The 12810-nt window shown below is 37.5% G+C and overlaps 1 protein-coding gene across 6 annotated transcripts in view; it reads right to left on the reverse strand.

Annotated features, from left to right (window-relative positions):
• Positions 1–472: 472 nt before the first annotated feature.
• ASNS (asparagine synthetase (glutamine-hydrolyzing)) overlaps positions 473–12810 on the reverse strand; it is a 17448-nt gene continuing 5110 nt past the window's right edge. For all 6 annotated transcript variants that reach the window (XM_017817772.1, XM_017817771.1, XM_017817770.1 and 3 more), the window contains exons 3-12: positions 12091–12328; positions 10459–10644; positions 10046–10147; positions 7864–7991; positions 6965–7091; positions 5507–5613; positions 5075–5175; positions 3647–3728; positions 3232–3387; positions 473–1950 (exon numbers count right to left, since the gene is read on the reverse strand). In XM_017817772.1, coding sequence (XP_017673261.1) covers positions 1741–1950; positions 3232–3387; positions 3647–3728; positions 5075–5175; positions 5507–5613; positions 6965–7091; positions 7864–7991; positions 10046–10147; positions 10459–10644; positions 12091–12328 — 1437 coding nt within the window. In that variant the 3' untranslated portion in view covers positions 473–1740. The remainder of the gene's footprint in view (positions 1951–3231; positions 3388–3646; positions 3729–5074; positions 5176–5506; positions 5614–6964; positions 7092–7863; positions 7992–10045; positions 10148–10458; positions 10645–12090; positions 12329–12810) is intronic.

The raw sequence follows: 12810 nt of genomic DNA on the forward strand, positions 1-12810 counted from the left end.
TATCGCCTTGATATGTATATGCCCAATGAATTAGGAATTAAAAAAAGATTAGGTGGATTTCCTTGAATGCCTGACAATGTTGCAGCAGAAAGTGCATTTGAGTAATGACCCAAAAATGTGTTTAGCCTATTTTCACTTCAGGCAAATGCTATTTTTTTATCTCAGCCTTGGGAAGTTTACAGTAAGTAGTAAATCTTATCACATCAGCACCTAGTCAACATAATCTATACTCCTCTCTTCCCTCAAAATATACTTTACTGCTTCAAAGAAATCCAAAAAGATAAGTGCATGGCCCTAAGGAGGACTGCAGGGTATTAACTTAATATGTGCAAGTTTATGTCAAAATATTGCCACTATTGGCCATAACTGGGCAGTTCACGAGTGCTCTGGTGCCACCGAAAGGTTTCAGTAAAGTTTCCGGAATACACATGTAGGATTAGGGTGCAGTAACAAATAGACATCAGTCATTTCATGAAGATTTTAAATCAGAACAGCATATATTTTATTTTTTAAATAAAAAATGGCTTTGGTTTCCTAGTCAAGAGGGACAATAAAGCAGACTTGTCTTCACAAAGAGCACGAAGCTAATCAAGTCAACCTGTAGCACACATATCTATCTCTTGACCACCTTTAAGTTACCTTTAAAAAAGCAGCCTCCATGACTAAGTAGTTAATAAAAAGTTGTCCTGGAGAAAAACGCAGGTGCTTTTCAACAGAGTATTACAAGTTCTTGCAGTTTGTGAAGACGCTTTTTTCCCATTCTTCCAAGCAAGGCATCTGATCCCGCTGTCATTAGTGATGCTTTGTCTGACTAAAATCGATGGTTAACAAGGTTGGTTCACCACAAAGTTCAGCAGCAACACAGTCTACCTTTTCATCACACAGGTGGAAAAACTCTCAAAGTAAGTAAAAAATTTCTTAAAATACTCATGCAATTTCCATCAGACTGACACATATCATCCAGTTAACACCCTTTCTTTTTTTCAAGAATAATAAATAAATTTAAAAATTGAACTCCTTGAGTTAGAAACAAAGACATAACTTGGCTTCCTTCATCTGTTCTGCTCTTCAGTAACAGCCACAATATCTTTAGACTCATGGTATACTTATAAGACTCAAAACAGCCAACTGGTGGCTTCACAGAAACAAATAAGATTCCCATTCACTTAATTAATTAACACCCAGCACCACACCTATTATAATCTCTAGTAAGCATCTCTGCATAGCTATGAATATCTAAATACTTTTTGAAAACTACACCGAGGTTCTCAGGAGTGTGTAGAAAGACATTCAGAACAGATTAATATAGAGACTATCCAAGTCCCACAGCCAGAAACACAAGTCACTAAACAGCTACAGTCAAATTCCCCTTTGCTCAGACAGCCTTCAGCAGTTTGCATCCCTCAGCCTGATTCAAGTCCTTGTAACAGAGCTCACACTAAAATATATTAAATAACTGCCAGGCAACTGAATACAATGGAGGTCACATAAGGAACAGAGTTGTCAAATAATGTAGTTTTCTATCCATAAAGTATTTTCCCATGAATTACAAAGTTTTGGTACAGCAGGGTAAATCTTTAATAGTACACTAACTACAGAAAGCTCCCATTTCCAATAGCGTTTTCAAAATACATCTTAAAGACGATTTAAGCTTTAGGTTTGCATAACTTGTTTGGTTTTCCTAAAACAGTGCACACAAAATGCTTGCAGCACTTTCATTTGGGGGATTATTTCAACAGCCTATTCTTGGGTGGCCGACTTGTAATGTTTCAATGTGCGTGCAGAAGGATCAGTAGCCTTAACCCATCTTGGCATCCAGTAGTGGGGCAGCCAGCTGCTTCGCCCTGGGTAGTGCTTTTCAAAGATCTGGCGGTAGTAGTAACTTTCTTTTGTTTTAGGAGGATTGAAAGGATATTTCTCCGCTGCCTTTTCCAGCAAAAGGTCATCAACCTACAGACACAAGCAAAATTCAAGTTAGGCTGCAAATACATTTAGCTTTTAAAGATACACAAGAATTCACAAACCACTAAATGCCCACAGGTTTACAAAAAAAAAAAAGTCTATTCCAGAGGCAGAGGTTTGACAGGTCAAACCTTTGTCATACACTTCCTTGATCTTTATGAATATGTAACATTTCCAGTGCTGTTGATATTTCTCCTGCATGACATGTGAAGCCCATTTGTCTGGGTTACAACCACCTTTGTTAGTAAACTCACAAAAACTTCTTTCCTATCCTTTCCTTTGCTGTGAAACAAGTGGAAAATCTTAAAGCAGTCACTTTGCCACGTAAGTGGTTTCTTAGGGTTTTTTTCAACTTGGAGAACTGTTGACTCTGTTTGTATAACCAAGCTCTTAGAAACAAAAGACCTCGGATGCAGAGGCAAAGACACCTGCAGTTGCTAAGTTGGCTCTGAAAGGAAGGATGAATAGTTGCACCAGTTGAGGCAATTTCTCAAGCAACTTCCATTGCCAAGAGGCTGTCTGACTTTTCACGGCCATGAAATAAATTTGCTCCTCCTACAACAGTACAGGCTCAGAACAGGCAGCACAACACTTGCCTGACTCAACTACTTTCTTGCTTGTGGATATAGAGAAAGAAAATGGTATGCTGATAGGACAGACAAGCACCCATCCACAGGCTTGATTACACATATTTCTGTGTAACAGAGCTCTGGTGTAAATAGGGTGTTATTCCTTTTTCTTGGGGATTAAACTACCTCTGTACTCCAGAGAGGATTATACTTTGTCCAGAGCCAAAATGCAGGTTAGCAATGCAAGCAGAGGCTTTAAAAAGCAAAATGGCTTAGCTAGGAACAGCTTTGAAAAACGAATTACGTAAACGAAAAAGTACATTATAAAGTCATTATGTTGTTACTCAGCAGCAGAGTAAGTTCATGCAAGTGCCATCAGCTGAAGCAGCTGCTTTGCCTGTAACCCAGAAATTGTGTTTGTCAACACATAATATAATTTGCTATGCAGACACTTAAATGATGTTCATTTCCTTACACAATCATTTCTGTCAGGCTCTCGCATTTCTTTGTACCTAGCATTACAAACGCCTTCAACCAACTCAGACACCTAGAAGAGCATTGACTAAGGTTTACCTTGCTCCTTCACATTAAATGGTATATACCCAGATTTATTCTGTTAACTAAGCATGTGAGCTGCTTCCCCTTCGCAACCTTTCCTAATACACTTAAATGAGAAAGACCTTGAAAAGTGATATTGTACCTGTTGATCAATATAGTCCTGAAGAATAGAAAACCAGGATTTCTTCACTGATGCTATACCATCACTGAAAGCTTCTTTGGGTCTCCAGAGTATTTCTTTGGGGAGTAAATTGGAATCTTCAAAGGACAATCTTAAAAGGTATTTTTCAATTCCATTCTGTTTGCAGAACAAAAAAAAATGTCACGAGTCTGAGGAAGTGCAAAAATCTGGATTTAAAAACTTATGAAACATTTCCTTTCAGAAGGTCTAGTCAGAAAAGGGTTCCAAGTAGTCCAACGATCCAGCAAAATATTTAAGAGCATGCTTGACTTTGGGTAGAGGACTTAACCACTAAATTCAGCAATTTGCTCATGCTTAGAACACGTATCAATGAATTTGTACACTTACACTTGGGTCCAACCCTAGTTTTACATACCTTTGGAATTCGCAATTCTGCTGGTAGAGATAAATAATAAGAAGTAAATCGATGATCCAAAAATGGGACTCTCAGTTCAAGGCTAAACAGGAGGAATAAACAGAAAAGATATTGAATTAATCCCATAAGTCATCTACTTACAAATTCCACAACAGTTTTCCTGTCTTTCACACAAACACTAGGTTTTCTGCGTTTAATTAGAAGAAATTTCTCTTGCGTATTTATGACTATGTGCATTTAATTCACCAATTTGGAAACTTAGGTGTATGGTCCATGCAGATTAAAGACCATGATGATTTATGATGTCATATGCTGGGCAGCTTCTAGTACCCTGAATTTAAAGACTACAGTACTGTAGGATTTGCAACAACCATTGCAATATCTATGCAAAAACACATTAAAAAAATCCTCTTGCTCCCAGAGAACGAACTAGTCGCTCAGGTGTCAGTCACACATATTGTATCCTACTACCTCTTTATTATAGTCAGCTACCTGACTATACACATACTTTTCTCTTTTCAGTATGTTGTTTTAGTTCTTTATATGCACGCTGATAATCAGATTGAAGATTCCTCTTTGTCTAAACCTCAAAAAAGCCCAAAGTCAAACACAATCTCACTTTCCTGCCTCAACTCTGAATATTGGTATTTTTAATTCACTGCTTCTGTAAAGAACAGTACAGTCCCAGACAAAAGATATTTCCTGCATTGGTCGGCAAGAGTGGGCCGTATGGTCACAGACCAGATTAAATTTTGCAGTGTGCTTTGCTGTTGCTGAAATTCCTTCAGGTTACATCTTCAATTTTATCTTGGCATACAAATCCTCAGCAGTCTTTTCCTGCTACTCTAAGAATCAAGAGCTACTCTAAGCAGATGCAATTAATCAAGAGGTACTGTAAGCAGTTGCAATTAGATTCAGTTTTATTTCTCCTCTATTTGCTCATCCAACAAAACTTTCTTTCATAAAACGCTGTCTGTAGCAATTGCAATAGCAAGTTTGTCTCACAGTGTTTAGAACAGAAATGCGATTGATGATTCCTCTGATGACCAGATTTGCCTGCCCTCATATACCGTGCTTCCCACACACTCAGAGCTCAGGGACCCTGAGTGCCTGTGCATACCTGGAACATTAGCAATGCCTGTTCTGCCAAAGTGGGTCATGTCTTCAGTTATATTAAGATAGGGAGATCAAGCAGAACATGGGGTGCACCCCATTTGTTACTAGTATTCAGAAGACTGATGACTATCTTAGATTAGATTAGACCTAGACTGCAGGAGTAAAATTATCCTGCAGCACAATATTCTGAATCACTTAGTTATTCAGCCAACAGTTAACTGTTGTAATTTCCTCAACAGCAGCAGAACTTTTAAGATCTTCTTGTGCTTTCAAATCCCATGAGTCCTCACCATTCAAGAGAGTACATTTTACCCGTGTGCTGCAGTAGTTCTATCTGCACGAAGTACATCAAACAGGTAGAGCTCCTTCAGAAGCCTCTCGCTCTCCTCTGCAGCTTCCTCGGGAGATGGTGCCTAAAACCAAACACATGCATAGAGAACATGGCTGGAACACAGCTGCACTGAGGGAGCCACTGCTTGCTGTCCTGCGTTTGTAGTGATCACAGAGTGATCTCAGAACTAGCAAAAACTACATACAAGAAGTAACAGTCTCAGGAGTTGCTGAAGATTTAAAAAGTTACTTTTTAGGTGATCAAATCCCTTGGATTTTATGCCACCTCAGGAAAAAACCAGCAAATATACAGTTGTGACAACTCTCAAACATCACATCTTGAAATCTTGGAGATGTTCTGCTGAACGGGAGAACAAGCAGCTCGAGGGCTTTCTGTATAGTGAATATACTTACCTTATGGAAATATATATATCCTTGTGTCAGCTCATCTGATCCTTCTCCTGAAAAAATTACCACACTGTCTGTTTTCTTCTGAATATATTTGGAGACAAGATACATACCTTAAAAAAAAAAAGTTTATTAAAGTACAGCTACATGTATGATGCTATATACAGCTAGTAGTTTTAAATTTAGCATTTTAGAAGTTTGTCTCCTACACCACTTCCTTCTGTAGCAAACAACTAATGTAAAATAACATCTTGCTATTCAAAGCCATCATCAGCCATGCTAAGTGCTGCAAATACATCTAAACTGTGTATCTAAACACTTAGCCCTCAAAATATGAGAAAGATGTGTCTATTTGTGATGCTGGGAATGCTGAAGGATTCCCATGGAAACACACAGAGGAGCTGATTTGACTCAATTTGAAATTAAGCACGTGCTTAATTCCAGTATAGTGCTGAATAAACCCTTTAGCCTTAGGGAACAAAGTTACCACTAAAAGTTGCTGTTTAAGTCTCTGCCACTGTGGGTTGAACTGGATAAAGCCCTTTTTAAAAATTTTTTTTAAAGAATTATTTATTAAACAGAATTATTTCTTCCCCTCAACGCATCTTTCTGAACAATATGTTTTTATAACATAAGTATTACAAATCTAATGAAAAGGATAAAGTTCATTATTTTTTATACTAAGCAGCAAATCACAAAGAAAAAATTACAGATGAAAAGTTGGCTTTAATTTTTAAAGAATTGCATTCAGTATTTCACATTTCACAAATTCAGTATTTCACAAATCCTATCTTCTTGGAGCAGATTTCACACAGGGAGCTCAGCCTTGAAAACTGTGTTGACTATTTGGTTTCATAACACTTTACAATGACACAAGATTAACTGGGTAAAGTGTTGTAGCTTGCATTATGCAGAATTGCATTAGATTAGTGTTTTTCACTCCAATCAGGCTGGTAATGCTTTGTAAAAAGCTGCTGGTGACTTCCTTCACTTCTCAGAATCAAACATACATTATAAGAATCTGTGTTACTAAAGGGTGACATGAAATACTTCCCATTAGTTTAAAAATTATGCAAGGAAAGGATAATCATAATTGCTCTGCTATCATAACATTCAGTATCTCAGATAACTTATAAATTTCCCCCCTTTCTCCAAGGTTCTTACTCATCAGAGCAGAAAACCTAGACCTGCTGATTTAATGTTTCTTCTTCATATAACTTTTGTTTTTCATCTCAAAAGCTTCGGGAACAGTTTTTGACAGTTGTTTTTTGCAGTCAGGGATTTGGAAACTAGTAAGTGCTTTTGCCTCAGTGTGGTATCATAGATCAGACTGGGAAGCAGACCTTCAGAGCCACAGTTCCCAAGTTCTGTGTCAGCTAAGGGATCTAGTAGATGACCACATGGTTTTGCATGAAATTTTATTTGGGTGATATAAACCAAAGATTACCATTTAAAAAATCTTACCAATTGAAGCTCTTATTGTTGTTATATCATAGGTTTCCAACGAGAAGATAACCTCTTCTATTGCCTGAATTCCCTCTTCAGTATTAAGTATTACTTCATGATGTTCACTGCCTATATGTGCTGCCACCTGTTTGTAAAAGGTTACAGTCATGTATCCCTTTTCAACTAGAACATTTTATAAATATGCATTGTGTTTAAAACACACAAATTGAGCAAAAGCACCAGCTCCCTTCTGCTACAGTGACAATTATGACATTAGGCCAAGAAAAGATGTTACTTAGCAGCCACTCTAACTTGCAGTGGTACATTCACCAGAGAGAACACAGTCTCCCTGATTACAGCGTTCAATCATGATTGCAAGAGACCATCCAGCTGCTTGCCAAAAGCACAACCAAATCTGTAGAGGCTCTAAATACTCCAGATATTTGCCCTTAAGAGAAAAAGCAGCTCAAAAGTCACGACAGCCTGTATACTTAAGGGGTAACCCACATGCCAAACAGTTTGCACAAAGAACTTAATTCAGAAAAGTGATGATTAACTTGCAATATTTAACATATATACAAATGCCATAGTATAGGAACTATAGAATGGAGATCTACCCTAAAACCCAGAGGCAGAATTGAGAGAAGTCCAAAGTACTGTCCTTTCGGCAACAACACAATGGGACTGTGTCATGAAAGTCTTCTGATTTCAAGGGAAAACAGATAAGGTTCAGTTGTCTCTTTTGTAAGATTAAGCAGCAAATGTTGTACTAAATGATTTACTGCAAACTGATTTACATCCTAGCAATAAATGAGTATTCAGTGTTACTGTAAATGCCATACCATGAAGTTAGAACCATTAATACACAGTTTAGCATTCAGCAGCTCAGAACAAACTGAAAGCAGCGCTTAGGATACCTTTTTGGCAGCCAGTAAATCAGGACTGTTTTCCATCCCAATTGCAAAGGTTTGTAATGGATAACTGATGTTGATTTCTTTCATCAGTTTCAGAAGAACAGCTGCAACCAAGCTGGAATCTAAGCCCCCTGCCAACAAAACAAATTATTTGATTAGGCTTTTGAATGATGTTTTATTTCCCCCTTAAGAACACTGAATCTAGATATTGGAATCTTATGAGTGGGCTTCATTTTTAAGCTGTGTGAATACAAGGTACTTCTCATACAAGTGTACCTTTACCTCTGCTTAACAAGAGAATTAAGCAACTTTAGTAGAATGTCTTTAGTAACAGCTGTTACTTGGTGTCAGAAGCATCAGTGGAGATCCCTCTCTAAGATACACAGAAAGTATACTGAACACATTGTACTGCTAGAGAACATGCTCCTTCTCAACCCTGCCAAAATGGGATTTATTCTTCATTTCAAAACTGTTCCCTATCCTCTTCTTACCTACACATTTGATGGTCTACTGACAGGACTATGGAAGTTTTTGCTTCTGTTTGAATAAAAAAGAATTAAGTAACAAACCAAAATACTTAGTGTAAGCATTTCCCAATCATTCTTTCTTTCCTCGTCTTTCTAGAGGACAGTGAAAAGATTTGAACAATTTGGAAAAGCAAAAAATAAAACCAATACTCTAATACAATAAAGCCAATACTCTAATACAATAAGACCAGTACTCTAAGGCTCCACCTTCTTATTCTCATGAGCTAGTTCTGCTAATTCTTGACTAGTTCTACTTGCTACTCCCCTTTGAAGTACTGAGCAAAACACAGTACCTGTTTGCCCACACCTGCCTGCAGGTCTGACAAGCATGAGGCAAAACCCTCTTCTCTTTGCTTCCTACAATCTGCACATGTTTTTTCAGCTGAGTGCACTAGCATCAATTCCCACCCTGATCTACTTTCTGGGCATGCTATCTTGTAAAAAAACCATCCTGTTGAAATTATATGCAGAACCTGACAAAAGGAGAGCACACAAAACAAACTGAGTGCTTAGGATGAAGAAATCAGGAAAATTGAACTTCCACTGTGAAGTTGCAGAACTCCCTCTGTGATTGGAAACAGAAGCAATTCTCTAACCATGATGTGCCAAGCATACTCAAAACTGTGAAGCGCTAAAATACTCTGGTATTATGCCAGCACAGGCACTTAGTTTTGCTACTAAAGCTTTCTGCATGTGCATCTGAGGAGCTGCTGACTGCCTTCTAATTTGATATCTGAAATCTGGGGTTTAAACAGGCTTTTTTACTGAGATTTGGATCTCCCAACTCTCCGTATCTTCCTGTTTAATTTACCTCCTTCCTACTTTTTACGATGCCATAGTAGGGAAATGGTCCAACAGTATCTCCTGGTCAGTTCTCTCTCATTCAGATGCACATTTATTAGGGTTCATGACAAAAGAGTGTAATTACTGATGTTCAATGAATGCATGAACAGCATGAACTCTAACCATAAGTAAAAAGTGCTACACAAACACAGGAAGTAAGGTGTCAGTCCCATGCCTACAGAGCTTTAGCTCTGTAAAGTACCTCTGTGACACTGAACCACCAGATCACAACAGTGATCAGCTAAGTCAGTGAACAACTTCCTATACCACATGCTATTACCTCATCTGCAAAAGAGTGCAGCAAATAATTTTGGTCCAGGTGGTCTCCTGTAATTTGGTAAATCAAGGGAGTTTAGGATGAAGATTATAGCAAAGGTGACAAGAAAAAATTTCAATTCCTCCTGCTATCTGAAACATGCCAAGCCTTTTTTTCTAGGCTCAATCTGTGCAAAGTGAACATAATAATTACATTTATCTTTTAGACACCAATGTAAGCATAAATCTCAAGATTTAAGAATATATTGAGTGATTTTTCAATAAGAATATATTTATTTCCTCTTATTTAAAAATGGTGTCTCAACAAGCCAAGATCCCAGCCCAGAGTAAACTTTAAAAGCATAAGATTTTCAAGATATTTGTAAACTGGAGAACTTTATCCCAAACTAACAAGTTCTCTGTTGCCTGTTCTAAAAAGTAAATGAAGATAAAAAGCAAATGAAGATTCAGACCGCTTCAGATACATCACAGCTGAAGAGCCAATACTTTCCTCTAACTAGCAGAGGATGGGCAAAATCATTGTGGTTCTTGTTACTTACCCGACAGAAGACAACCGATTCTTCTGTGAGCCATCAAACGTTTTCTAACAGCATTTTCAAATAGAATACGGATGTTGCTTTTCACCGTTTCAAGGTCAAAACCTGCTCAAAAGAGTAAAGAGAAGGGGAAGAAAGTCCAAAAAGTGTTACTTAGACTTTAATGGATTATGCTAATAGGAAACAAAGATATTTGTCTGAATCTCCTCTGATAACAAAGGCATTCAAGTCCATCTTTGTACACAACTGCCTACAAGAACAACTCTAAAGTCCCTACATTTTAAAAGTTCTTCCAAGTTGGTATTTTTTTTCTTAAATGGTACTTTTTTAAACCAATCAGTACAAATTTTATATTCAAAGACTACGATTTTTTCACTTTTAAATCAGAATACATAGCAAAATCTTTGCTGTACTACCTGGAGGCAGAGCTTCCACTGTATCACATGCAACATGGAGCGGTTCATCTTTACAGCTATGAAATTTTACTAATTCCACTGACGCAACCTTGCCAGAGGGCTTTAAATCCAATACTTCATAATGACCCGGGAGAAACGGTTCCACTTTAGAACATAAGGACGTTGAATGCTTTAAGTTGATAAGTCCTACACATGAAATGGGAAAAAAGAAAAATGTCAGCGTTTTTGACCTAGGATGGTTAAGTCATACCTCACTCAACAGCCTCTGTACTAAAACTATATACGAATATTTTCTCCAGATCCTAAATCTGGTATTGAAAAATACCCTTTTAAGTCAGAGTCAGTCCTGGCTATAGCGTGACTCTGCTTCTGGCAGGATGCACACATAGATCTGAGCTGTCTCAAGCTGAGGCAGACAACAGAGAAAACAAACCAGAAAGTTTTACTAATTGGCAAGTAGCAATTTATCCCTGTGAGTATTAAGAAGATCACTTTTCTAACTGACTACATGATGTCCAGGTCAAGGTGTAATATGCTTATAAAAATTCAAATGACAATTATGAACTGATTTTGTATTTAAAATTAAGTGTAGTCAAGCTAACAAGGGGGTTGAAATAAAACAACATCACTGACGTGATAACTTAATTGACATTGATTTAGTGATTTCATAATTCATTGGTTCCACACTGATCTACTCCACTGGTATTGAATGCCAAGAATCAAACTTTATCTACATTCCTCTTGTGAAAGAGGATGTTGAGCACCTGTTGGTGACCTGGATGCCCCTTGAGGAAGTCCTCAAAGAGATACTGAATTGGTGTTAGAGAGGGACTGGTAATTCACTGCAATGGTTATAGGATAGAGTCTCCAGAATATTCACTTCCCTTCTTCCTTCACAACAAGCAGAGATGGTACAGCTCTTAGTACTAGTACACAGTACTATTAGAGGAGTCAACCTCTATTGCAGTCTGATAATGAAATAGATACACAGTAAATGGGAGAGACACAAGCAATTGTGAAAGTAAATTTTAGCCAAAGTGCGTTTTAGGTAATAAATTCCCTTTCGACACTGTCCAGACTCGTTTATGAAAATGCCAAGATTACTTTAAAAAACAGAGCAGTGGATGTGAACTCTCAAAGGAAAAAAACTGTCATCAAATAAAATAAGTGATACTGGAAAATTACCCAGTGCTGTAAGCAATTTCAGTAAGGTTTCAAAATTATGGCTTTTACAGATTAGCAGTTCTTGTGGCATTATTTCCCAGTTCATTATAGAACATCAGGAACAAAGTCTAATACATTTATTGTAGCATAAATCTACTCTAACTCTATAGACTGAATTTAACTTTGGGGTAACATAAAAAAAAGTCTTGATTTCAATACTGCCATAATTCCAGAACACAGAATTCTAAAATTAAATAAACAAGTTATTTTAGAGATATTAAGGACAATTAAACATCTTGGAAGTGTTTGTTTTAATGATGTGTAGTTCTTATACTAGTAAATATAGTTCATATATTACTGAACTTACAGTTCATTTTCTCTTCACACTTAGAAGAAAAGCCTGACAAAGCAGTTGTCTCCAACACCAATACCTAAGATTATTTAGGCACTAAACACAACTAGTTTTACCTTTTGCCTCAGAACAGACACCCAAAAATCCATCATCAGTCAGCACCTTAAACAGTGGTCTGACTCCATAGGTATCTCTCGCCAGAAACACTTTTCTGTTTGCAGTGTCCAGAAGGATAAAAGCAAATACACCATCTAGCATGGATGCTGTTTGTTCTATTCCTCCTCTGTTGTAAAGATGAAGGATAACTTCACCATCCACTAATGTTTGATATTCAAATCCAAACTGCTTCTGCAGCTAAGAAAAAAGATAAAGAAAAACATGAATAAGCATTTGCAAACATTGCCTGCTTACTAACTGAAAAAGCAACATCATTCATGTAATTGTTTAATAAGAAAACCAATTTTTTGTGTAAAATCACACTTTAAAAGTTACATAAATATTTCCACCAAAGAAGGAAATTATACTTTGGTGTTCCAAGTTGTATTGGGTTTGCATGGCCATGTTTTGGTAGTGGGGGAGCTACAGGGGATGGCTTCTGTGAGAAGCTGCCAGAAGCTTTACCCATGTCCAGCAGAGCCAATGCCAGCTGGCTCCAGGACGCACCCACCGCTGGCCAAGGCTGAGCCAGTCAGGAATGATGGTAATGCCTCTGTGATAATGTATTTAAGAAGAAATAAAAAAGTTCTTGCGCAGATGAAATTGTGACCAGGGAAGAGTGGAGTGAGAATATGCAAGAGGAACAACTCTGCAGACACCAAGGTCAGTGAAGGAGGGGG

Source organism: Lepidothrix coronata, unplaced genomic scaffold (genome assembly GCF_001604755.1).
Source record: "Lepidothrix coronata isolate B3197 unplaced genomic scaffold, Lepidothrix_coronata-1.0 Scaffold62, whole genome shotgun sequence".
NCBI classification, from domain to species: Eukaryota; Metazoa; Chordata; class Aves; order Passeriformes; family Pipridae; genus Lepidothrix; species Lepidothrix coronata.